Source organism: Echiichthys vipera, assembly GCF_963691815.1.
Source record: "Echiichthys vipera genome assembly, chromosome: 23".
Taxonomy (NCBI): Eukaryota; Metazoa; Chordata; class Actinopteri; order Perciformes; family Trachinidae; genus Echiichthys; species Echiichthys vipera.
The window spans coordinates 294,507-317,263 of NC_139848.1; the positions used below are offsets into that span (position 1 = coordinate 294,507).

Sequence of the window (22,757 nt, forward strand, 5' to 3'; positions counted from 1 at the left end):
TCCTGCGTCAGAGACTCTGATTCCTGCGTCAGAGACTCTGATTCCTGCGTCAGAGACTCTGATTCCTACGTCAGAGACTCTGATTCCTGCGTCTGAGACTCTGATTCCTGCGTCAGAGACTCTGATTCCTGCGTCTGAGACTCTGATTCCTGCGTCAGAGACTCTGATTCCTACGTCAGAGACTCTGATTCCTGCGTCAGAGACTCTGATTCCTACGTCAGAGACTCTGATTCCTGCGTCAGAGACTCTGATTCCTGCGTCAGAGACTCTGATTCCTACGTCAGAGACTCTGATTCCTGCGTCAGAGACTCTGATTCCTGCGTCAGAGACTCTGATTCCTGCGTCAGAGACTCTGATTCCTGCGTCAGAGACTCTGATTCCTACGTCAGAGACTCTGATTCCTGCGTCAGACTCTGATTCCTACGTCAGAGACTCTGATTCCTGCGTCAGAGACTCTGATTCCTGCGTCAGACTCTGATTCCTACGTCAGAGACTCTGATTCCTGCGTCAGACTCTGATTCCTACGTCAGAGACTCTGATTCCTGCGTCAGAGACTCTGATTCCTGCGTCAGAGACTCTGATTCCTACGTCAGAGACTCTGATTCCTGCGTCAGAGACTCTGATTCCTACGTCAGAGACTGATTCCTGCGTCAGAGACTCTGATTCCTACGTCAGAGACTCTGATTCCTGCGTCAGAGACTCTGATTCCTACGTCAGAGACTCTGATTCCTGCGTCAGAGACTCTGATTCCTGCGTCAGACTCTGATTCCTACGTCAGAGACTCTGATTCCTGCGTCAGAGACTCTGATTCCTACGTCAGAGACTCTGATTCCTGCGTCAGAGACTCTGATTCCTGCGTCAGAGACTCTGATTCCTACGTCAGAGACTCTGATTCCTGCGTCAGAGACTCTGATTCCTACGTCAGAGACTCTGATTCCCGCGTCAGAGACTCTGATTCCCGCGTCAGAGACTCTGATTCCTGCGTCAGAGACTCTGATTCCTGCGTCAGAGACTCTGATTCCTGCGTCAGAGACTCTGATTCCCGCGTCAGAGACTCTGATTCCCGCGTCAGAGACTCTGATTCCTACGTCAGAGACTCTGATTCCTGCGTCAGAGACTCTGATTCCTGCGTCAGAGACTCTGATTCCTGCGTCAGAGACTCCGATTCCTACGTCAGACTCTGATTCCTACGTCAGAGACTCTGATTCCTGCGTCAGAGACTCTGATTCCTGCGTCAGAGACTCTGATTCCTGCGTCAGAGACTCTGATTCCTGCGTCAGAGACTCTGATTCCTACGTCAGAGACTCTGATTCCTGCGTCAGAGACTCTGATTCCTGCGTCTGAGACTCTGATTCCTGCGTCAGAGACTCTGATTCCTGCGTCAGAGACTCTGATTCCTACGTCAGAGACTCTGATTCCTGCGTCAGAGACTCCGATTCCTGCGTCAGAGACTCCGATTCCTACGTCAGACTCCGATTCCTACGTCAGAGACTCTGATTCCTACGTCAGAGACTCTGATTCCTACGTCAGAGACTCTGATTCCTGCGTCAGAGACTCTGATTCCTACGTCAGAGACTCTGATTCCTACGTCAGAGACTCTGATTCCTACGTCAGAGACTCTGATTCCTGCGTCAGAGACTCTGATTCCTGCGTCAGAGACTTTGATTCCTGCGTCAGAGACTCTGATTCCTGCGTCAGAGACTCTGATTCCTGCGTCAGAGACTCTGATTCCTGCGTCAGAGACTCTGATTCCTGCGTCAGAGACTCTGATTCCTGCGTCAGAGACTCTGATTCCTGCGTCAGAGACTCTGATTCCTGCGTCAGAGACTCTGATTCCTGCGTCAGAGACTCTGATTCCTGCGTCAGAGACTCTGATTCCTACGTCAGAGACTCTGATTCCTACGTCAGAGACTCTGATTCCTGCGTCAGAGACTCTGATTCCTGCGTCAGAGACTCTGATTCCTGCGTCAGAGACTCTGATTCCTGCGTCAGAGACTCTGATTCCTGCGTCAGAGACTCTGATTCCTGCGTCAGAGACTCTGATTCCTGCGTCAGAGACTCTGATTCCTGCGTCAGAGACTCTGATTCCTGCGTCAGAGACTCTGATTCCTGCGTCAGAGACTCTGATTCCTGCGTCAGAGACTCTGATTCCTACGTCAGAGACTCTGATTCCTACGTCAGAGACTCTGATTCCTGCGTCAGAGACTCTGATTCCTGCGTCAGAGACTCTGATTCCTACGTCAGAGACTCTGATTCCTACGTCAGAGACTCTGATTCCTGCGTCAGAGACTCTGATTCCTGCGTCAGAGACTCTGATTCCTACGTCAGAGACTCTGATTCCTGCGTCAGAGACTCTGATTCCTGCGTCAGAGACTTTGATTCCTGCGTCAGAGACTCTGATTCCTGCGTCAGAGACTCTGATTCCTGCGTCAGAGACTCTGATTCCTGCGTCAGAGACTCTGATTCCTGCGTCTGAGACTCTGATTCCTGCGTCAGAGACTCTGATTCCTGCGTCAGAGACTCTGATTCCTGCGTCAGAGACTCTGATTCCTACGTCAGAGACTCTGATTCCTGCGTCTGAGACTCTGATTCCTGCGTCAGAGACTCTGATTCCTGCGTCAGAGACTCTGATTCCTGCGTCAGTGACTCTGATTCCTACGTCAGAGACTCTGATTCCTACGTCAGAGACTCTGATTCCTACGTCAGAGACTCTGATTCCTACGTCAGAGACTCTGATTCCTGCGTCTGAGACTCTGATTCCTGCGTCAGAGACTCTGATTCCTGCGTCTGAGACTCTGATTCCTGCGTCAGAGACTCTGATTCCTACGTCAGAGACTCTGATTCCTGCGTCAGAGACTCTGATTCCTACGTCAGAGACTCTGATTCCTACGTCAGAGACTCTGATTCCTGCGTCTGAGACTCTGATTCCTGCGTCAGAGACTCTGATTCCTGCGTCAGAGACTCTGATTCCTGCGTCAGAGACTCTGATTCCTGCGTCAGAGACTCTGATTCCTACGTCAGAGACTCTGATTCCTGCGTCAGAGACTCTGATTCCTACGTCAGAGACTCTGATTCCTACGTCAGAGACTCTGATTCCTACGTCAGAGACTCTGATTCCTGCGTCAGAGACTCTGATTCCTACGTCAGAGACTCTGATTCCTGCGTCAGAGACTCTGATTCCTGCGTCAGAGACTCTGATTCCTACGTCAGAGACTCTGATTCCTACGTCAGAGACTCTGATTCCTGCGTCAGAGACTCTGATTCCTGCGTCAGAGACTCTGATTCCTGCGTCAGAGACTCTGATTCCTGCGTCTGAGACTCTGATTCCTGCGTCAGAGACTCTGATTCCTACGTCAGAGACTCTGATTCCTGCGTCAGAGACTCTGATTCCTACGTCAGAGACTCTGATTCCTACGTCAGAGACTCTGATTCCTGCGTCTGAGACTCTGATTCCTGCGTCAGAGACTCTGATTCCTGCGTCAGAGACTCTGATTCCTGCGTCAGAGACTCTGATTCCTGCGTCAGAGACTCTGATTCCTGCGTCAGAGACTCTGATTCCTGCGTCAGAGACTCTGATTCCTTGTGAACCAGGTTTTTGTGTAAACGCTGAAAAACTCAAAGTGAATCTTGTTGTTTCGCTCTGAAACTTCCTCTCGATGACATCGTTATCTGAAACAAATCGACCAATCACGTCACAGCAGCTTGAAATGTCAGCGGCGTGAAATAGAGACGAGCTGAACATCTGGAAACACACGGAGACACACGACACCTGCCCCGGGTGTGTGTGTGTGTGTGTGTCCCTGTGTGTGTGTGTGTGTGTCTGTCTCTGTGTGTGTGTGCGTGTGTGTCCCTGTGTGTGCGCGTGTGTGTCTGTTTCCCTGTGTGTGTGTGTGTGTGCGTGTGTTGGTCTCTGTGTGTGCGTGTGTTGGTCTCTGTGTGTGTGTGTGTGCATGTGTTGGTCTCTGTGTGTGTGTGTGTGCGTGTGTTGGTCTGTGTGTGTGTGCGTGTGTCCCTGTGTGTGTGCGTGTGTGTCCCTGTGTGTGTGTGCGTGTGTCCCTGTGTGTGCGCGTGTCTCTGTGTGTGTCCCTGTGTGTGTGTCCCTGTGTGTGTGCGTGTGTGTGCGCGTGTGTTGGTCTCTTTGTGTGTGTGTGTGTCTGTTTACCTGTGTGTGTGTGTGTATGTTGGTCTCTGTGTGTGTGTGTGTGTGTGTGTCCCTGTGTGTGTGCGTGTGTGTGCATCCCTGTGTGTGTGCGTGTGTTGGTCTCTGTGTGTGTGTGTGTGTGTGTGCGTGTGTTGGTCCCTGTGTGTGTGTCTGTGTGTGCGTGTGTTGGTCTGTGTGTGTGTGTGTGTGTGTGTCCCTGTGTGTGCGCGTGTGTGTGTGTCCCTGTGTGTGCGTGTGTTGGTCTGTGTGTGTGTGTGTGTTGGTCTCTTTGTGTGTGTCTGTGTGTGCGTGTGTTGGTCCCTGTGTGTGTGTGTGTGTGTTAATCAGCGGTGGAGATTACCGGCTTTACTGACTTAACGGGCATAAAGGCGGCGTCCACGAGGGCGCCGGGTAAACACACGGTGAAGACGACCCTTCAGGTCGCCATGGAAACTTAACATTAATGTACATTTAATTATATTAATATAATTTAATTTAAATACACTAAATTTAACAGTAATGTTTATATAATTATATTAATATATGTGTAAAAGATGAATGAGACGTTTTCTAAGTTTAATATAAAATAACGTTAAAATATGAAAGTGCTCAGAATCAAAGGAAACATTTCAACATTATTTTATTGAATAATAACTTTGAACAAAGTGACGGAAAATTAAAAAGCATAAAAACAGAGATGAGTGAAATGTGTGAGGCGTTTGAGGAGCGTGGGGATTTACAGCGTGTTCTCACATTAATTATTTACTCATATTAAATCTGAAACTCTCATAAACTTTATTATTATTCATATTCAGGGTTTAAACTCTTTAACGTCAGTAACAATAAATAGAAACTTTACGTCCTTGAATTAAAGGTTTTTAACGTTATAAATTAAATAAAAGTTGAATTTAAAGAATTCATTGTTTTGGTCCCAGAACAAAAACGAGCAGCTGCATAAAAATATAAAATATATAAATTATTACAGGTAACAGAAGAGACGGAACATGCTAACAGCTAACATGTTTACATGCTAACAGCTAACATGTTCACATGCTGACAGCTAACATGTTCATATGCTAACATCCTGACAGCTAACATGTTCACATGCTGACAGCTAACATGTTCATATGCTAACATGCTGACAGCTAACATGTACACATGCTGACAGCTAACATGTTCATATGCTAACATGCTGACAGCTAACATGTACACATGCTGACAGCCAACATGTACACATGCTAACAGCTAATATGTACACATGCTGACAGCTAACATGTACACATGCTAACATGCTGACAGCTAATATGTACACATGCTGACAGCTAACATGTACACATGCTGACAGCCAACATGTACACATGCTAACATGCTGACAGCTAATATGTCCACATGCTGACAGCTAACATGTACACATGCTGACAGCCAACATGTACACATGCTAACATGCTGACAGCTAATATGTACACATGCTGACAGCCAACATGTACACATGCTAACATGCTGACAGCTAATATGTTCAATTGCTAACCGTTAATATGTTCACACGCTAACATGTTAACAGCTAACATGTTAACAGCTAACATGCTAAAATGTTCACATGTTAACATGCTGACAGCTTACATGTTCAATTGCTAACCGTTAATATGTTCACACAGTCACATGCTAACAGCTAACTTATTCACATGCTAACTTTTGTTATGATTTGGCACTATAAATAAAATTGAATTGAATTAACATATTCACATGCTAAGAGCTGACAAGCTTACAGCTAACATGTTTGCATGCTAACAGCTAAAAGGTTCAAATGCTAAAAGCTAACATGTTTGCATGCTAACATGTTCACATGCTAAGAGCTAACATGTTCACATGCTAACATGTTCACATGCTAAGAGCTAACATGTTCACATGCTAACCTGTTCACATGCTAACAGCTAACATGTTCGCATGCTAACCTGTTCACATGCTAACAGCTAACATGCTAAGAGCTAGCGTGCAGAGTCCTGGTGGTTTTCAAGTGGTTGCAGGGTTCCGTGGGTGAAATGTTTAAAGCCTCGTTCAGCAGCTGATTGGATACAGACCTCACAGCGTCTGCGCTCTGATTGGATGGACGCTCACAGCGTCTGCGCTCTGATTGGACGGACGTTCACAGCGTCTGCGCTCTGATTGGACGGACGCTCACAGGCAGATGGAACACAACTTCAGGATGCCGTCTCTGAAACACGTTTAAAAGATAAAATTAGATAAAACAATATCACTAAATATTAAATAAACATGGGGAATAAATGTATATAACTATCATTTTAATAAAATATATATAAATGAATTTATTTCATATAAAAGATAACATAATGTAAAATAATATAACAAAACAATTAAATATGGAGATAAAATATTAAATAATATAAAATAATACATGAAACATGAAATAAAATATAAAGAATATTAATATTAATATGACAAATGTAAAATTAAATATGCGGATAGCAATAACAGAATAAAAAATATAAATGTAATGAATTCAAGATTCAAGATTCAAGATTCAAGAATCTTTATTTATCCCGAGGGAAATTATTGTGCAACAGTTTCGATACAAAGGCGGAAAAGGATCAGAGTAACAATAAGCATAAACATAAATCAAATCAAAATAAAGCTAACATCAGATAAATCAAACAATGAACCAAGTGTGACAGAGTGCAACAGACGTCGTGGTTAAGCGTAAGTTTATACAATATACAACAATACGCAGCGTGCAGTTTAGCAGCAGGTTGAAATGAAATAAGTACAAACTAGAGAAGTGAGAAGGAGCGATAAGTTATAAGTGTTAAAAATGTTAAACATGTAGCAGCATGTCCTACAGAACTAAGTGACAGTATGGCACAGTGGAGTGCAGCAGCATGTCCTACAGAACTAAGTGACAGTGTGGCACAGTGGAGTGCAGCAGCATGTCCCACAGAACTAAGTGACAGTATGGCACAGTGGAGTGTAGCAGCATGTCCTACAGAACTAAGTGACAGTGTGGCACAGTGGAGTGTAGCAGCATGTCCTACAGAACTAAGTGACAGTGTGGCACAGTGGAGTGTAGCAGCATGTCCTACAGAACTAAGTGACAGTATGGCACAGTGGAGTGCAGCAGCATGTCCCACAGAACTAAGTGACAGTGTGGCACAGTGGAGTGTAGCAGCATGTCCTACAGAACTAAGTGACAGTATGGCACAGTGGAGTGCAGCAGCATGTCCCACAGAACTAAGTGACAGTGTGGCACAGTGGAGTGTAGCAGCATGTCCTACAGAACTAAGTGACAGTGTGACACAGTGGAGTGCAGCAGCATGTCCTACAGAACTAAGTGACAGTATGGCACAGTGGAGTGCAGCAGCATGTCCTACAGAACTAAGTGACAGTGTGGCACAGTGGAGTGCAGCAGCATGTCCTACAGAACTAAGTGACAGTGTGGAACAGTGGAGTGCAGCAGCATGTCCTACAGAACTAAAGTGACAGTGTGGCACAGTGGAGTGCAGCAGCATGTCCTACAGAACTAAGTGACAGTGTGGCACAGTGGAGTGTAGCAGCATTTCCTACAGAACTAAGTGACAGTATGGCACAGTGGAGTGCAGCAGCATGTCCTACAGAACTAAGTGACAGTGTGGGACAGTGGAGTGTAGCAGCATGTCCTACAGAACTAAGTGACAGTGTGACACAGTGGAGTGCAGCAGCATGTCCTACAGAACTAAGTGACAGTGTGGAACAGTGGAGTGCAGCAGCATGTCCTACAGAACTAAGTGACAGTGTGACACAGTGGAGTGCAGCAGCATGTCCTACAGAACTAAGTGACAGTGTGACACAGTGGAGTGCAGCAGCATGTCCTACAGAACTAAGTGACAGTGTGGCACAGTGGAGTGCAGCAGCATGTCCTACAGAACTAAGTGACAGTGTGGCACAGTGGAGTGTAGCAGCATGTCCTACAGAACTAAGTGACAGTGTGGCACAGTGGAGTGCAGCAGCATGTCCTACAGAACTAAGTGACAGTATGGCACAGTGGAGTGCAGCAGCATGTCCTACAGAGCTAAGTGACAGTGTGGCACAGTGGAGTGCAGCAGCATGTCCTACAGAACTAAGTGACAGTGTGGCACAGTGGAGTGCAGCAGCATGTCCTACAGTACTAAGTGACAGTGTGACACAGTGGAGTGCAGCAGCATGTCCTACAGAACTAAGTGACAGTGTGGCACAGTGGAGTGCAGCAGCATGTCCTACAGAACTAAGTGACAGTGTGGGACAGTGGAGTGCAGCAGCATGTCCCACAGAACTAAGTGACAGTGTGGCACAGTGGAGTGTAGCAGCATGTCCCACAGAACTAAGTGACAGTGTGGCACAGTGGAGTGTAGCAGCATGTCCTACAGAACTAAGGGACAGTATGGCACAGTGGAGTGTAGCAGCATGTCCTACAGAACTAAGTGACAGTGTGGCACAGTGGAGTGTAGCAGCATGTCCTACAGTACTAAGTGACAGTATGGCACAGTGGAGTGCAGCAGCATGTCCTACAGAACTAAGTGACAGTGTGGCACAGTGGAGTGCAGCAGCATGTCCTACAGAACTAAGTGACAGTATGGCACAGTGGAGTGCAGCAGCATGTCCTACAGAACTAAGTGACAGTGTGGCACAGTGGAGTGCAGCAGCATGTCCTACAGAACTAAGTGACAGTATGGAACAGTGGAGTGCAGCAGCATGTCCTACAGTACTAAGTGACAGTATGGCACAGTGGAGTGCAGCAGCATGTCCTACAGAACTAAGTGACAGTATGGCACAGTGGAGTGCAGCAGCATGTCCTACAGAACTAAGTGACAGTGTGGCACAGTGGAGTGCAGCAGCATGTCCTACAGAACTAAGTGACAGTATGGAACAGTGGAGTGCAGCAGCATGTCCTACAGAACTAAGTGACAGTGTGGCACAGTGGAGTGCAGCAGCATGTCCTACAGAACTAAGTGACAGTGTGGCACAGTGGAGTGTAGCAGCATGTCCTACAGAACTAAGTGACAGTGTGGCACAGTGGAGTGCAGCAGCATGTCCTACAGAACTAAGTGACAGTGTGGCACAGTGGAGTGCAGCAGTATGTCCTACAGAACTAAGTGACAGTGTGGCACAGTGGAGTGTAGCAGCATGTCCTACAGAACTAAGTGACAGTGTGGCACAGTGGAGTGCAGCAGCATGTCCTACAGAACTAAGTGACAGTGTGGCACAGTGGAGTGTAGCAGCATGTCCTACAGAACTAAGTGACAGTGTGGCACAGTGGAGTGCAGCAGCATGTCCTACAGAACTAAGTGACAGTATGGCACAGTGGAGTGCAGCAGCATGTCCTACAGGACTAAGTGACAGTATGGCACAGTGGAGTGCAGCAGCATGTCCTACAGAACTAAGTGACAGTGTGGCACAGTGGAGTGCAGCAGCATGTCCTACAGAACTAAGTGACAGTGTGGCACAGTGGAGTGCAGCAGCATGTCCTACAGAACTAAGTGACAGTGTGGAACAGTGGAGTGTAGCAGCATGTCCTACAGAACTAAGTGACAGTGTGGCACAGTGGAGTGCAGCAGCATGTCCTACAGAACTAAGTGACAGTATGGCACAGTGGAGTGCAGCAGCATGTCCTACAGAACTAAGTGACAGTGTGGCACAGTGGAGTGCAGCAGCATGTCCTACAGAACTAAGTGACAGTGTGGCACAGTGGAGTGTAGCAGCATGTCCTACAGAACTAAGTGACAGTGTGGCACAGTGGAGTGCAGCAGCATGTCCTACAGAACTAAGTGACAGTGTGGCACAGTGGAGTGTAGCAGCATGTCCTACAGAACTAAGTGACAGTGTGGCACAGTGGAGTGCAGCAGCATGTCCTACAGAACTAAGTGACAGTGTGGCAAAGTGGAGTGCAGCAGCGTGTCCTACAGAACTAAGTGACAGTGTGGCACAGTGGAGTGCAGCAGCATGTCCTACAGAACTAAGTGACAGTGTGGCAAAGTGGAATGTAGCAGCATGTCCTACAGAACTAAGTGACAGTGTGGCACAGTGGAGTGCAGCAGCATGTCCTACAGAACTAAGTGACAGTATGGCACAGTGGAGTGTAGCAGCATGTCCTACAGAACTAAGTGACAGTATGGCACAGTGGAGTGTAGCAGCATGTCCTACAGAACTAAGTGACAGTGTGGCACAGTGGAGTGCAGCAGCATGTCCTACAGAACTAAGTGACAGTATGGCACAGTGGAGTGTAGCAGCATGTCCTACAGAACTAAGTGACAGTGTGGCACAGTGGAGTGTAGCAGCATGTCCTACAGAACTAAGTGACAGTGTGGCACAGTGGAGTGCAGCAGCATGTCCTACAGAACTAAGTGACAGTGTGGCACAGTGGAGTGTAGCAGCATGTCCTACAGAACTAAGTGACAGTGTGGCACAGTGGAGTGCAGCAGCATGTCCTACAGAACTAAGTGACAGTATGGCACAGTGGAGTGCAGCAGCATGTCCTACAGAACTAAGTAACAGTGTGGCACAGTGGAGTGCAGCAGCATGTCCTACAGAACTAAGTGACAGTGTGGCACAGTGGAGTGTAGCAGCATGTCCTACAGAACTAAGTGACAGTGTGGCACAGTGGAGTGTAGCAGCATGTCCTACAGAACTAAGTGACAGTGTGGCACAGTGGAGTGTAGCAGCATGTCCTACAGAACTAAGTGACAGTATGGCACAGTGGAGTGTAGCAGCATGTCCTACAGAACTAAGTGACAGTATGGCACAGTGGAGTGCAGCAGCATGTCCTACAGAACTAAGTGACAGTGTGGCACAGTGGAGTGTAGCAGCATGTCCTACAGAACTAAGTGACAGTGTGGCACAGTGGAGTGTAGCAGCATGTCCTACAGAACTAAGTGACAGTGTGGCACAGTGGAGTGTAGCAGCATGTCCTACAGAACTAAGTGACAGTGTGGCACAGTGGAGTGCAGCAGCATGTCCTACAGAACTAAGTGACAGTGTGGCACAGTGGAGTGTAGCAGCATGTCCTACAGAACTAAGTGACAGTGTGGCACAGTGGAGTGCAGCAGCATGTCCTACAGAACTAAGTGACAGTATGGCACAGTGGAGTGCAGCAGCATGTCCTACAGAACTAAGTGACAGTGTGGCACAGTGGAGTGCAGCAGCATGTCCTACAGAACTAAGTGACAGTGGCACAGTGGAGTGCAGCAGCATGTCCTACAGAACTAAGTGACAGTGTGGCAAAGTGGAGTGCAGCAACATGTCCTACAGAACTAAGTGACAGTGTGGCACAGTGGAGTGCAGCAGCATGTCCTACAGAACTAAGTGACAGTGGCACAGTGGAGTGCAGCAGCATGTCCTACAGAACTAAGTGACAGTGTGGCACAGTGGAGTGTAGCAGCATGTCCTACAGAACTAAGTGACAGTGTGGCACAGTGGAGTGCAGCAGCATGTCCTACAGAACTAAGTAACAGTGTGGCACAGTGGAGTGCAGCAGCATGTCCTACAGAACTAAGTGACAGTATGGCACAGTGGAGTGTAGCAGCATGTCCTACAGAACTAAGTGACAGTGTGGCACAGTGGAGTGTAGCAGCATGTCCTACAGAACTAAGTGACAGTGTGGCACAGTGGAGTGCAGCAGCATGTCCTACAGAACTAAGTAACAGTGTGGCACAGTGGAGTGCAGCAGCATGTCCTACAGTACTAAGTGACAGTGTGGCACAGTGGAGTGCAGCAGCATGTCCTACAGAACTAAGTAACAGTGTGGCACAGTGGAGTGCAGCAGCATGTCCTACAGAACTAAGTGACAGTATGGCACAGTGGAGTGTAGCAGCATGTCCTACAGAACTAAGTGACAGTGTGGCACAGTGGAGTGTAGCAGCATGTCCTACAGAACTAAGTGACAGTGTGGCACAGTGGAGTGTAGCAGCATGTCCTACAGAACTAAGTGACAGTGTGGCACAGTGGAGTGTAGCAGCATGTCCTACAGAACTAAGTGACAGTGTGGCACAGTGGAGTGTAGCAGCATGTCCTACAGAACTAAGTGACAGTGGCACAGTGGAGTGTAGCAGCATGTCCTACAGAACTAAGTGACAGTGTGGCACAGTGGAGTGTAGCAGCATGTCCTACAGAACTAAGTGACAGTGTGGCACAGTGGAGTGTAGCAGCATGTCCTACAGAACTAAGTGACAGTGTGGCACAGTGGAGTGCAGCAGCACGTCCTACAGAACTAAGTGACAGTGTGGCACAGTGGAGTGCAGCAGCATGTCCTAAAGCACAGTAAGTGTATCAGCAGATAGTTACAGTAAAGCATTAATAAATAAATAAAGTGATGCAGTGGTGGTATAAAGTGACAGTGTCGTATAGCAAATAAGGGGATTAAATATAACAAATATGAAAAAGAAGAAACATGAGTGTAAATACAGTAAAGTATGAACAGGTGTGAAGAGTAAAACAAAGCAAAGTTAAACAGAAATAATGATAAATAATAGAACACAGGTGTTTTTTGTGTTGTGGAGTAAACGTGGTTGTTACCTGGCGAAGGGGATGTATGAAAGTCCGTACCTGTGGAGAACACCACCATGTAAATATCAATATAAATATATGTTAATATATGTTTATGATCATAAACATAAATACATAAATATATAAATATGTTTGTGATGGTAAAGAGGAACTATTTGTTTTTACCAGGTGAAGGAGACGAACTGCAGCAGACAGAAGAGCAGAGCCAGGCCGTTGTTCTTCCACTGACGACACAAACCGCTAAAGGTCACAGTCATGTACATCAACAATATACAACAAGATTATTCATTTATCATCAATATACAACAATATTATTCATTTAACATCAATGTACAACAATATACAACATTATTATTCATTTAACATCAATAAACAACATTATTATTCATTTAACATCAAGAAACAACAATATTATTCATTTACCATCAATATACAACAATATACAACAATATTATTAATTTAACATCCATAAACAACAATAATATACAAGATTATTATTCATTTATCATCAATAAACAACATAATGATTCATTTATCATCAATAAACAACATAATGATTCATTTATCATCAATAAACAACAATATTATTCATTTACCATCAATAAACAACAATATACAAGATTATTATTCATTTATCATCAATAAACAACAAGATTATTCATTTAACATCCAGAAACAACAATATAAACATTAATATTCATGTTAATATTCATGTTAATATTCCTGTTTCTCACCCAGAAAGCAGAACAAAGGGTCAACGCCAGAAAAACCTGCACACACACGAGTTTATGATTCAGATTTCACACAGAACATGAAGTTTCATGAAGATTTATTAAACAGCCTTTATTTATTTATTTTTAACATTTAAAGCTATTTTAAAACAAGTCCCAATGTTTTGATTCATTTATTTAGGTTTTTAATGAATTTATAGATTTTTAAAATAGATTTTAGCTCATTTAATAATTACTATAGTTTGGTTTTCATGTCGAAAACATATTTAGATTTTTTAAAATATATATATTCATATATTTTTCTACATATCTATTACTATATATTTTTAATGTATTTATAAAATATATATTTATGTATATATTCATATAATTTTTACATATATATTAATAAAGTTTTATATATATTTAAACATATATATATATATATATGTTTAAATATATATATATGTGTTTATCTGTGTGTGAGTTCACCAGCATGAGGACGGTGGCCAGCGCTCTCTCTTTAGCACACATGGTCACCAGCTGTCGACACGGACCAATCAGGAACATGGTGCTGCAACAACAACACACGGGTCACTTCCTGTTTCCTGTCTGTCAACCCTGAGGGATGATGGGTAATGTAGTCAACAGCAGCTGTACCTGGCCAGAGCGCAGAGGTTTCCCACGCTGTAGAGGACAGCGAACACAGCAAGACCCACGCCAGGGACCCACAACATACAGCTGCCCTACACACACACACACACACACACACACACACACACACACACACACACACACACACACACACACACACACACACACACACACACACACACACACACACACACACACACACACACACACACACACACACACACACACACACACACACACACACACACACACACACACACACACACACACACACACACACACACACACAGAGAGAGACACACAGAGAGACACACACACACAGAGAGAGACACACACACACAGAGAGAGACACACACACAGAGAGAGACACACAGAGACACACACACACACACACACACAGAGAGACACACACACACACACACACACACACACACACACACACACACACACACACACACACACACACACACACACACACACACACACACACACACACACACACACACACACACACACACACACACACACACACACACACACACAGAGAGACACACAGAGAGACACACACACACAGAGAGAGACACACACACACAGAGAGAGACACACACACAGAGAGAGACACACAGAGACACACACACACACACACACACACACACACACACACACACACACACACACACACACACACACACACACACACACACACACACACACACACACACACACACACACACACACACACACACACACACACACACACACACACACACACACACACACACACACACACACACACACACACAAAGAAAGAAAGTTCAAAATAAAGTTTCAAAATAAAGTTACATATTCTGTAACTTTATTTTGAAACTTTCTCGTGTAACTTTATTTTGTAAAGAGTGTCAGAATATCTGCGTCGTCCAATCCCGTGTCCCCTCCTGTTGCCGTGGAGACTGACCAGGATGGAGCAGAGCACGCCCAGGACGAAGCAGATGACGAAGCCTTTCATCCTGGAGCCCCAGGCCAGCGTCGACGCCTGATTGGCTCTCTGCAGCGGTGACATCATCAGCACGGTTAACAAAATAAAAGACCCTTTCTGAATAAATTATAATAAAATTATAGAATAATAAAGTTTGTTCAGACTTCTTCAGGCTGAAGCAAACATTGACAGATCCAGAAATACTCATATTTAAAATATGATCAAATAATATAAGAAGACGTGTCTTTAAAGTCATTTAAATGTTAAATACTGACACTTTAAAGTTATTATTTTAATAATAAAATATATAAATAATAAGGAGAACTATTATAAAGTCATTCAAATGTTAAATACTGACACTTTAAAGTTATTATTTTAATAATTAAATATATAAATAATAAGGAGAACTATTATAAAGTCATTTAAATGTTAAATACTGACACTTTATAAATATTATTTTAATAATAAAATATATAAATAATAAGGAGAACTATTATAAAGTCATTTAAATGTTAAATACTGACACTTTAAAATGATTATTTTAATAATAAAATATATAAATAATAAGGAGAACTATTATAAAGTCATTCAAATGTTAAATACTGACACTTTATAAATATTATTTTAATAATAAAATATATAAATAATAAGGAGAACTATTATAAAGTCATTCAAATGTTAAATACTGACACTTTATAATTAAGTTAAATAATAAAATTTAAAAGTTAAAATTATTATGGTCATTTAAATGTTACTGACAGACTTTAAAATTATTATTTTACATAATCAAATACATTGTATAGATGCAGATATATAATATATATGAATAAAAAGTATTTTAGAAGCAAACTAAAACAGAAATATGAATTTATGTCACATTCAATCCTTTAATTAATGTAAATTTAATGTAATATTTCTGAATGGCTTAAGATAAATAAATAAATATGTATTTAAAAAGTATTAAAATAAATAAATAACAGTAATAATTAGAGTTAAGAAGAAAATTAAAGAAGAAATTTAGATTTGTCACATTTGATCAGTTAATGTCAATTTCTGACGACTTTATATATAAAAATAAATATTAAAATAAATAAACGTAATTAATGAAAAATCATCCAGAAGCAAATTCAAACAGAAATAAACATTTATATTAAATATTGTTTCTTAATAATTAACATCTTTTGGCTTCAGTGCTCCACAGAAACTCACTGTTTAAGGAAAAACACGAAGTTATTTACACACATTCAACTGCGTTAGTGAGGAGTTCTGCTAGCTGCTCAGCTAACATGCTAATATGCTAACGGGCTAACCTGCTAACGGGTTAATATGCTATGATGCTAACCTGCTAACGGTTAATATGCTATGATGCTAACCTGCTAACGGTTAATATGCTAGCCTGCTAACTAACGGGTTAGTATACTAGCATGCTAACTAACGGGTTAATATGCTAGCATGCTAAGAGGCTAGCCGCCGCCGTTACCTCCAGGATCCCGCTCCCGTCGCCGCCTCCGTCCTCCTGTCCGCTCAGGACCTTCTTCAGTTTGTCCATGAGCGGCGTCTCCTCCTCCGTGAGGCCGCAGCGGCGCGTCCCCGGCGGCTCCGCAGGTGTTTTCACCGTCAGGTGTTTTCGCCTTTTTCAGGTGTTTCACTTCCAGGTGTTTTCACCTTTTTCAGCTGCAGGTGAAGCTGCGTCTCTCCACTAACGGGCAACAGGTGCAGCGCTTCCGGCTGCAGTACCGCCGCTGGCCGCTGTGTGAGCGCAGCGGGGCGGAGGGGGGCGCTGTTGCGCTGTTGCCTCCACTTCAACAGCAGGGAGGGACTTCCTACGTCATTCACTACGTCATTGTTTCAACAACAACAATACATGACGTCATAGATATTCCGTTAAAAGGGACAAATATTATTTTAAAAACACATCTTTACTTTATTTAACTGATCAAATGTGACATATGGGATTTTTATATTTTTATTAATTCTCCTATTTATTTAATTTATTCATGAATGCTTAAATGTCTTAATTATTCATTTTAAATGTATATTTATATTATTGATAAATGCACAAAGTAATGACATTAATATTTCTCTTTTATTTTGCCTCTTTATATTATTTACATTTGTATTCATTCTCCTATTTATCTGTTTCATTTATTGATGTTTTCATTAATGCTTCAAAGTTAAAGTTAATTTAAATGTATTTAATGATTTAAAATTGTATTTATTCATTATTTTCTTTAAGCACAAATTCATAAAAAATAATAAACACAATGTAAATGTAAATATGAAGTAAAGTACAAAGTGAAGTAAATAAAGAAGCATTTAAAAATATCATTTGGAAGATTTATATTTAAATATTTTTCCTAAATCCATAAACACAAACTTATTATTCCCCTAAATGCTTAAAAATATGAAATGTTATTAATATTATCTTTGGTAAATTTAACAGAATATTTATGAGTCATATATTTTTTAACGCTTCGTCTCAGAGAAATGAAAAATCCTCCTTCAGTTTATTAAAGTTCTTTATTTATAATTTTATTTCATTTTAAAACAATCAAACTTTATTTAAAGGGACACAAACACACACGTGGTTACTGTTGCTACGACACAAATAAATAAGTGACATCACTGATGTTAGCTTTAGCCTAATGTTAGCTTTTGATTACCCTGATGTTAGATTTTGATTAGCCTGATGTTAGCTGCGTGTTGTTATCTTGTTGTTGGCCTGTTGTTAGCATGTTGTTGGCCTGTTGTTAGCATGTTGTTGGCCTGTTGTTATCTTGTTGTTAGCATGTTGTTGGCCTGTTGTTAGCATGTTGTTGGCCTGTTGTTAGCATGTTGTTGGCCTGTTGTTAGCATGTTGTTAGCATGTTGTTATCTTGTTGTTGGCCTGTTGTTAGCATGTTGTTGGCCTGTAGTTAGCCTGTTGTTAGCATGTAGCCCCGTGTGTTCAGGGAACTTTGAGGCGGCTGCAGCTCCAGTGGACGGGCGACGGCACCTGGATGTGACAGGTGGGACAGGACTGTTTCCTCCACAGACGCTCCTCGATGCACTGAAACACAACACAGCTCAGAACACACACACATTACACACACACACACACACACACACACACACACTCACAGACAAAGACACACACACACACACACACGCACACACGTCTTACCTCTCTGTGGAAGGTGTGTGTGCACGGCAGCTCTCTGGTCCCGGCTCCTTGGCTCAGGTCGTGGTGACAGATGAGACACATGCTGTCGGCATCGCTCTGCAACACACACACACACACACACAAGACGTTAGTTTAATGAGCGCCACGGCGTCCATCAGCACACACTCATCTGTACTCACACACACAGACACACACACACACACACACACACACACACACTCACCAGAGACATGACGTTGCGTCTCCTGAACAGGCCCCTCCTCTCCGGCGTCACGGCCTCTGGGATGGGGCTGATGAGGGAGGGTCTTCGCTCCGGGGCGACGGGAGCAGCGACTTCTTGTGGCGGTGGCAGGAGGCGGCGGGAGGAGGAGCGGTGCAGCAGGACCCTCGCCGTCACGGGGACCTTGGTGGACGAGTGGAGACGGGACAGTTGCATCTCCGACAGGGTCGCCTGGCAACCAGCAACAGGAAACAAGTTTAGGTCATTTAGCATCTTTCTGTGGTGTTTGACAGTCAAAAGGTCCAGAGCAGCGACGGACGGACTCTGTGCTGACAGCGTCCGGTTCCTGACTTGTAAACTGTGTCGACTGCCAAGCAGGACCCGAGTCTCGGCTCTGGGGTGTAACATGAATTGGGGGCTCGTCCGGACCTTGCTGCCTACGTGAAGGTCTCAGGAAGCTTTCAATAAAGGTTGAATGTTGAATCTTTATTCAGAGCTTTTTTGGAATGTAAATAACCAGGATTAAAGTTTTGCTTTTCCATCATAAAAATATATTTAGTCTGAATATTTAATTTTTTGACGGGTTTAACAATGAGTTACTGACCCGGTCCGTTTCCATGGTAGCAGCCAATAGCACTGGGCGTTGCCAGGGTTGTCTGTTGTTGTCTGGCTAACGTTAAACACTGTTGTCAGATTCAGTGGTGAGTCCAAATTAGTGGCTGTTTGATTCATCGCTGACATGGAGCCGGCTGATCTCTGACACACCCAGCAAACCTGGCAACCCCACTGCTGGACTTATTTTTGGTTGTTGCGACTCTGATCTTGAGACTCTAGATGACGCTGTTCTGCTCATTCTACATATTCAAAACTTAAAGTGTAAGACTTTAAATGTGTAAAAATAGTTCAAATCAGTAAAGACAATGTTGGGGACAAACTGGGGGCTCGTCCTTTGTCCTGATCCACTGTTCGTTCAGCTACAGAAAGCAAAGTGTTGTGTTTCACGTGTATTAAGGTCAGGAGGCGCAGCACACGACTGCTAACATTCATTCTGACCCTGACTAAAATGTTTTGAGGCCTAAAAATAAAGATTGGGGGCTCGTCCGCACCTTGCTGCCTACGTTAAGGTGCACACACACGCTCAGTCATTAAAGAGTGAGACTGTGAGATTATTAAAATCATTAAACAAACGTTGGAAGAACAAAGAACGAGGGCTCGTCTCTTACCGGACACGGCAGCGACGCCCGGCGGTCGACCCTCGCCCGCACCGCTGGCTCCACGCTGCGCCTGCTCTGAGGTCGTCCTCCCTCTGCCTCCTCTTCCTCCTCCCCCTCCTCTCCTGTTCGGTTCTGCCGCTCCTCTCCTCTGCACCGCTGCATCCAGGCGTTGAAGATGACGGCATCTTCCTCATCCTCATCTTCGTCGTCCTCCTCTTCCTCCTCCTCCTCGGCTCCCAGAGCGCTCGGCTCTTCGTCGTCCAAAAACACGTCGTTTTCTTCTTTGTCTGGATCCATTGTGAGAATATCTCTGTTTGCGTAGCTAACAGCTAGCTGCTAATGCTTAAATAACAAAGATTATGATGTAAGTTTAGAGTAACTAGCTGGATGAAGCTGCAGCCATGTTGGAGCTAAGCTAAGCTAACAAGATTAAAATCAGACTCAATGAATTTCATAGAGTCACAGGTCAAACAGAGACGGGAGCGCAGCGCTAATCTGAAGCTGAGTTAGCAGCGTTAGCATCGGACAGATTATCTGTCGATCTCTCCGCAGATTAAAGTAACTCCTGCCGTTCGTCCACGGATCCTCGGACTCTTTCCTCCTTTGTTTCAGTTTCAGTTCTTGTTTCTTCTTCGTGTTTCTGTCGCTCTCGTCCCGGCGCTGTTAATCCCGTTACTGAGCTCAGGTGACGGAGGCAGATTACAGCCAGATTAGAGAATCTGTGTCAGGGGACGGAGCAGGAGCCCTGTCACACCTTTACTGACGTTATTTAACGGTTATGTATCAACGAAACAGCAAAACTGACTGTGTCACTGCAGTTCTTTATGGAATTTTTGAGGCTCCTGCACATTTTTATGGTGTAAAACGCCCAAAAACCTGTTTAATAAACGACCAAAGATGAAAAAAAACACAAAAACACATTAAAAAAACGCACCGTGACGTATTTAACTCAAAGAAAACTTTATTTCACTGAAAGAAATATTATAATAATAACAATAATAATAGTTTTGATATAATTATATATTAATAACATGAGTAGCTGTCTGCGGTGCTCAGCTCCTGCGGCCGACCTCGTCCTTGTAGCGTCTCGTCAGCGTGTCGGCGTCCTGCGTCAGTTTGTTCAGGACTGAGTGGAGTCCCCTCAGGTGGAAGTCAAACTCTTTCTGCAGGTCCCCGGCACCGTCCTGCGTCTCTGTCACGCCGTCCTGCACCTCCGTTACGCCGTCCTGCGTCTCTGTTACGTCGACTGTCTCCGCCCGCCGCACGCCACTCTCCATGTGGGTGCGGATGGACTTGAGCAGCACGTAGGAGCTGTACATGTCTGCAGCAGCGGCGCCCTCCGCCCCCCCGCGGCCGTGGTCGTGGTCCAGCGGGACGTCCCGCAGCAGGCTGGGCACCAGCACCGTCTGGTCCATGTTGGTGACAGCGCCGATGAAGCGGCTCATGGCGGTGAAGAGCGAGTTCTTCTGGTCGGAGGAGTCGGTGAGGTGCATCATGGTGCGGGTCAAAATGAGCGCGCTAACAGGACCAGGACCAGATCAGGACCAGGACAGGACCAGACCAGGTCTTAACACGTGCCCCCCTCCCCCCCTCAGGGACTCACCAGGGCATGCAGACGTCCCCTCTGAGGCCGCAGACCCACCGTTTCACCACGGCTCACAGGAAACAGGAAACAGCCTGGGACACGACCACAGAAGAAGAGAGGTTAAAGTCTTTGATTCAGATTTATTTATTTATTTTAATAACTTTCCAAGCTAGTTTTTGGAAATGCATTTTTATTATTATTTAATATATTTCCTTTTTTAAAATGTTTTATATTTTAAATCTTTTATTTCAATTGTATTTTTTTTTAATTCAAGTATTTATTATCTGAAAGGTAAAAACTCACATTTTTATTGTTGCTTTCATATTTTATTTATTTATTAAAGTTTTCATTTATTTGTAATTTTTATTTAAAAATGTAAAAACTATTTTTATTAATTCCTCTATTTTTGACTTTCCCTTGAAATAAAGAATAAATAAATAACTTAACATCAACACTACTATTATTATTAATATTTCTATATAAATAATAAAGAAAAGTTAATAAATATAATATTAATAAGTGTTTTAGTTTGAAAGGAGCGCTGACGCTGTTCCGGTGACGTCACTAACAGAAGCTAGCGTTAGCTCTTCTGCCGTTAACCCCTCCCTCCGGTCCCGTTATCTCCGCGGGTTGGTCCCGTTCACCGTGAGGCGGCGGCGGTGCAGGTGCCCGGTGAACTCACCGTGTGTCGGCCGCTGTCCCCCCGGTTGGTGTCGGTGTTCTCCGCCCGTTAGCCCCGGTTCCTCCTCCCCGGGGAAAGCTCCGGTGCGCTCGGTCTCAGCTCTCACAGCAGCGGGAACAGCAGCGGGGGGCGGGGCGCGGATTAACGGAAGACCGAACCTCCGCTCTCAGCCAATCAGAGGACGGTAAGGGGACTGACGTCACGTCGACCGTTGGAAAAAGCTCCATTGCGTCAGTTTAATGTTTTTTTTATTATTATTTATTCTTTTATTTTTATTTTTATTTATTTAGGGAGAAACGAGGGTAAACAGAAACTACAGCTACATTTACAGATTTATTTTAGATATTTTTTCATTTATGTACTTTGTTAAAATATCCTGTGTTTATTCATTTATGGAGGAATTATAACAAAACTACAGCTTAATTTATGAATTATGTTTATATATTTATTTAATTTATTATCATTAAACATCTGTTTTATTTATTCATTCTTTTATTTTTATTTATTTAGGGAGAAACGATGGTAAACAGAAACTACAGCTGCATTTACAGATTTATTTTATATATTTTTTAACTTATGTACTTTGTTAAAATATCCAGTTTTTATTCATTTATGGGGGATTTATAACAAAACTACAGCTTAATTTATGAATTATGTTTATCTCCTTATTTCATTTATTATCATTAAACATCCTGTTTTATTTATTCATTCTTTTATTTTTATTCATTTAGGGAGAAATGATGGTAAACAGAAACTACAGCTACATTTACAGATTTATTTTATATATTTTTTAACTTATGTACTTTGTTAAAATATCCTGTTTTTATTCATTTATGGAGGAATTATTAGTTTATTTATATATATTTATTAAACATTTAAAAGGAGG

General features: G+C 43.6%; 3 protein-coding genes across 3 annotated transcripts; all 3 read right to left on the reverse strand.

Annotated features, from left to right (window-relative positions):
- Positions 1-5,662: 5,662 nt before the first annotated feature.
- sft2d2b (SFT2 domain containing 2b) lies at positions 5,663-16,647 on the reverse strand. Its single transcript, XM_083937731.1, has 8 exons — positions 16,488-16,647; positions 14,987-15,076; positions 14,038-14,123; positions 13,870-13,951; positions 13,402-13,437; positions 12,833-12,891; positions 12,677-12,706; positions 5,663-6,353 (listed from the first exon to the last, which is right to left on the reverse strand). The coding sequence occupies exons 1-8, from the start codon at positions 16,554-16,556 to the stop codon at positions 6,317-6,319; spliced, it is 489 nt and encodes a 162-aa protein (XP_083793857.1). The 5' UTR covers positions 16,557-16,647; the 3' UTR covers positions 5,663-6,316.
- Positions 16,648-17,954: 1,307 nt separating this feature from the next.
- Positions 17,955-19,901, reverse strand: LOC310964697 (uncharacterized protein; the record flags this gene model as incomplete). The annotated part of the gene is made up of 4 exons (XM_083937952.1): positions 17,955-18,056; positions 18,171-18,266; positions 18,394-18,621; positions 19,614-19,901. 4 exons carry the CDS (start codon positions 19,899-19,901, stop codon positions 17,955-17,957), a joined length of 714 nt encoding a protein of 237 aa, XP_083794078.1.
- Positions 19,902-20,547: 646 nt separating this feature from the next.
- On the reverse strand, positions 20,548-21,996 carry LOC310964653 (mid1-interacting protein 1-B-like). The gene is made up of 2 exons (XM_083937861.1): positions 21,872-21,996; positions 20,548-21,281 (listed from the first exon to the last, which is right to left on the reverse strand). Exon 2 carries the CDS (start codon positions 21,098-21,100, stop codon positions 20,657-20,659), a length of 444 nt encoding a protein of 147 aa, XP_083793987.1. The 5' UTR covers positions 21,101-21,281; positions 21,872-21,996; the 3' UTR covers positions 20,548-20,656.
- Positions 21,997-22,757: the final 761 nt, after the last annotated feature.

Coding starts and splice junctions, on each gene's coding strand:
- sft2d2b (XM_083937731.1), bottom strand. CDS start 16,556: ATGGACAAACTGAAGAAGGTCCTGAGCGGACAGGAGGACGGAGGCGGC. Junction 14,124..14,986: donor GCGTGCTCTGCTCCATCCTG/GTCAGTCTCCAC, acceptor GTGTGTGTGTAG/GGCAGCTGTATGTTGTGGGT. Junction 12,707..12,832: donor CAGTTCGTCTCCTTCACCTG/GTAAAAACAAAT, acceptor TGTTCTCCACAG/GTACGGACTTTCATACATCC.
- LOC310964653 (XM_083937861.1), bottom strand. CDS start 21,100: ATGATGCACCTCACCGACTCCTCCGACCAGAAGAACTCGCTCTTCACC.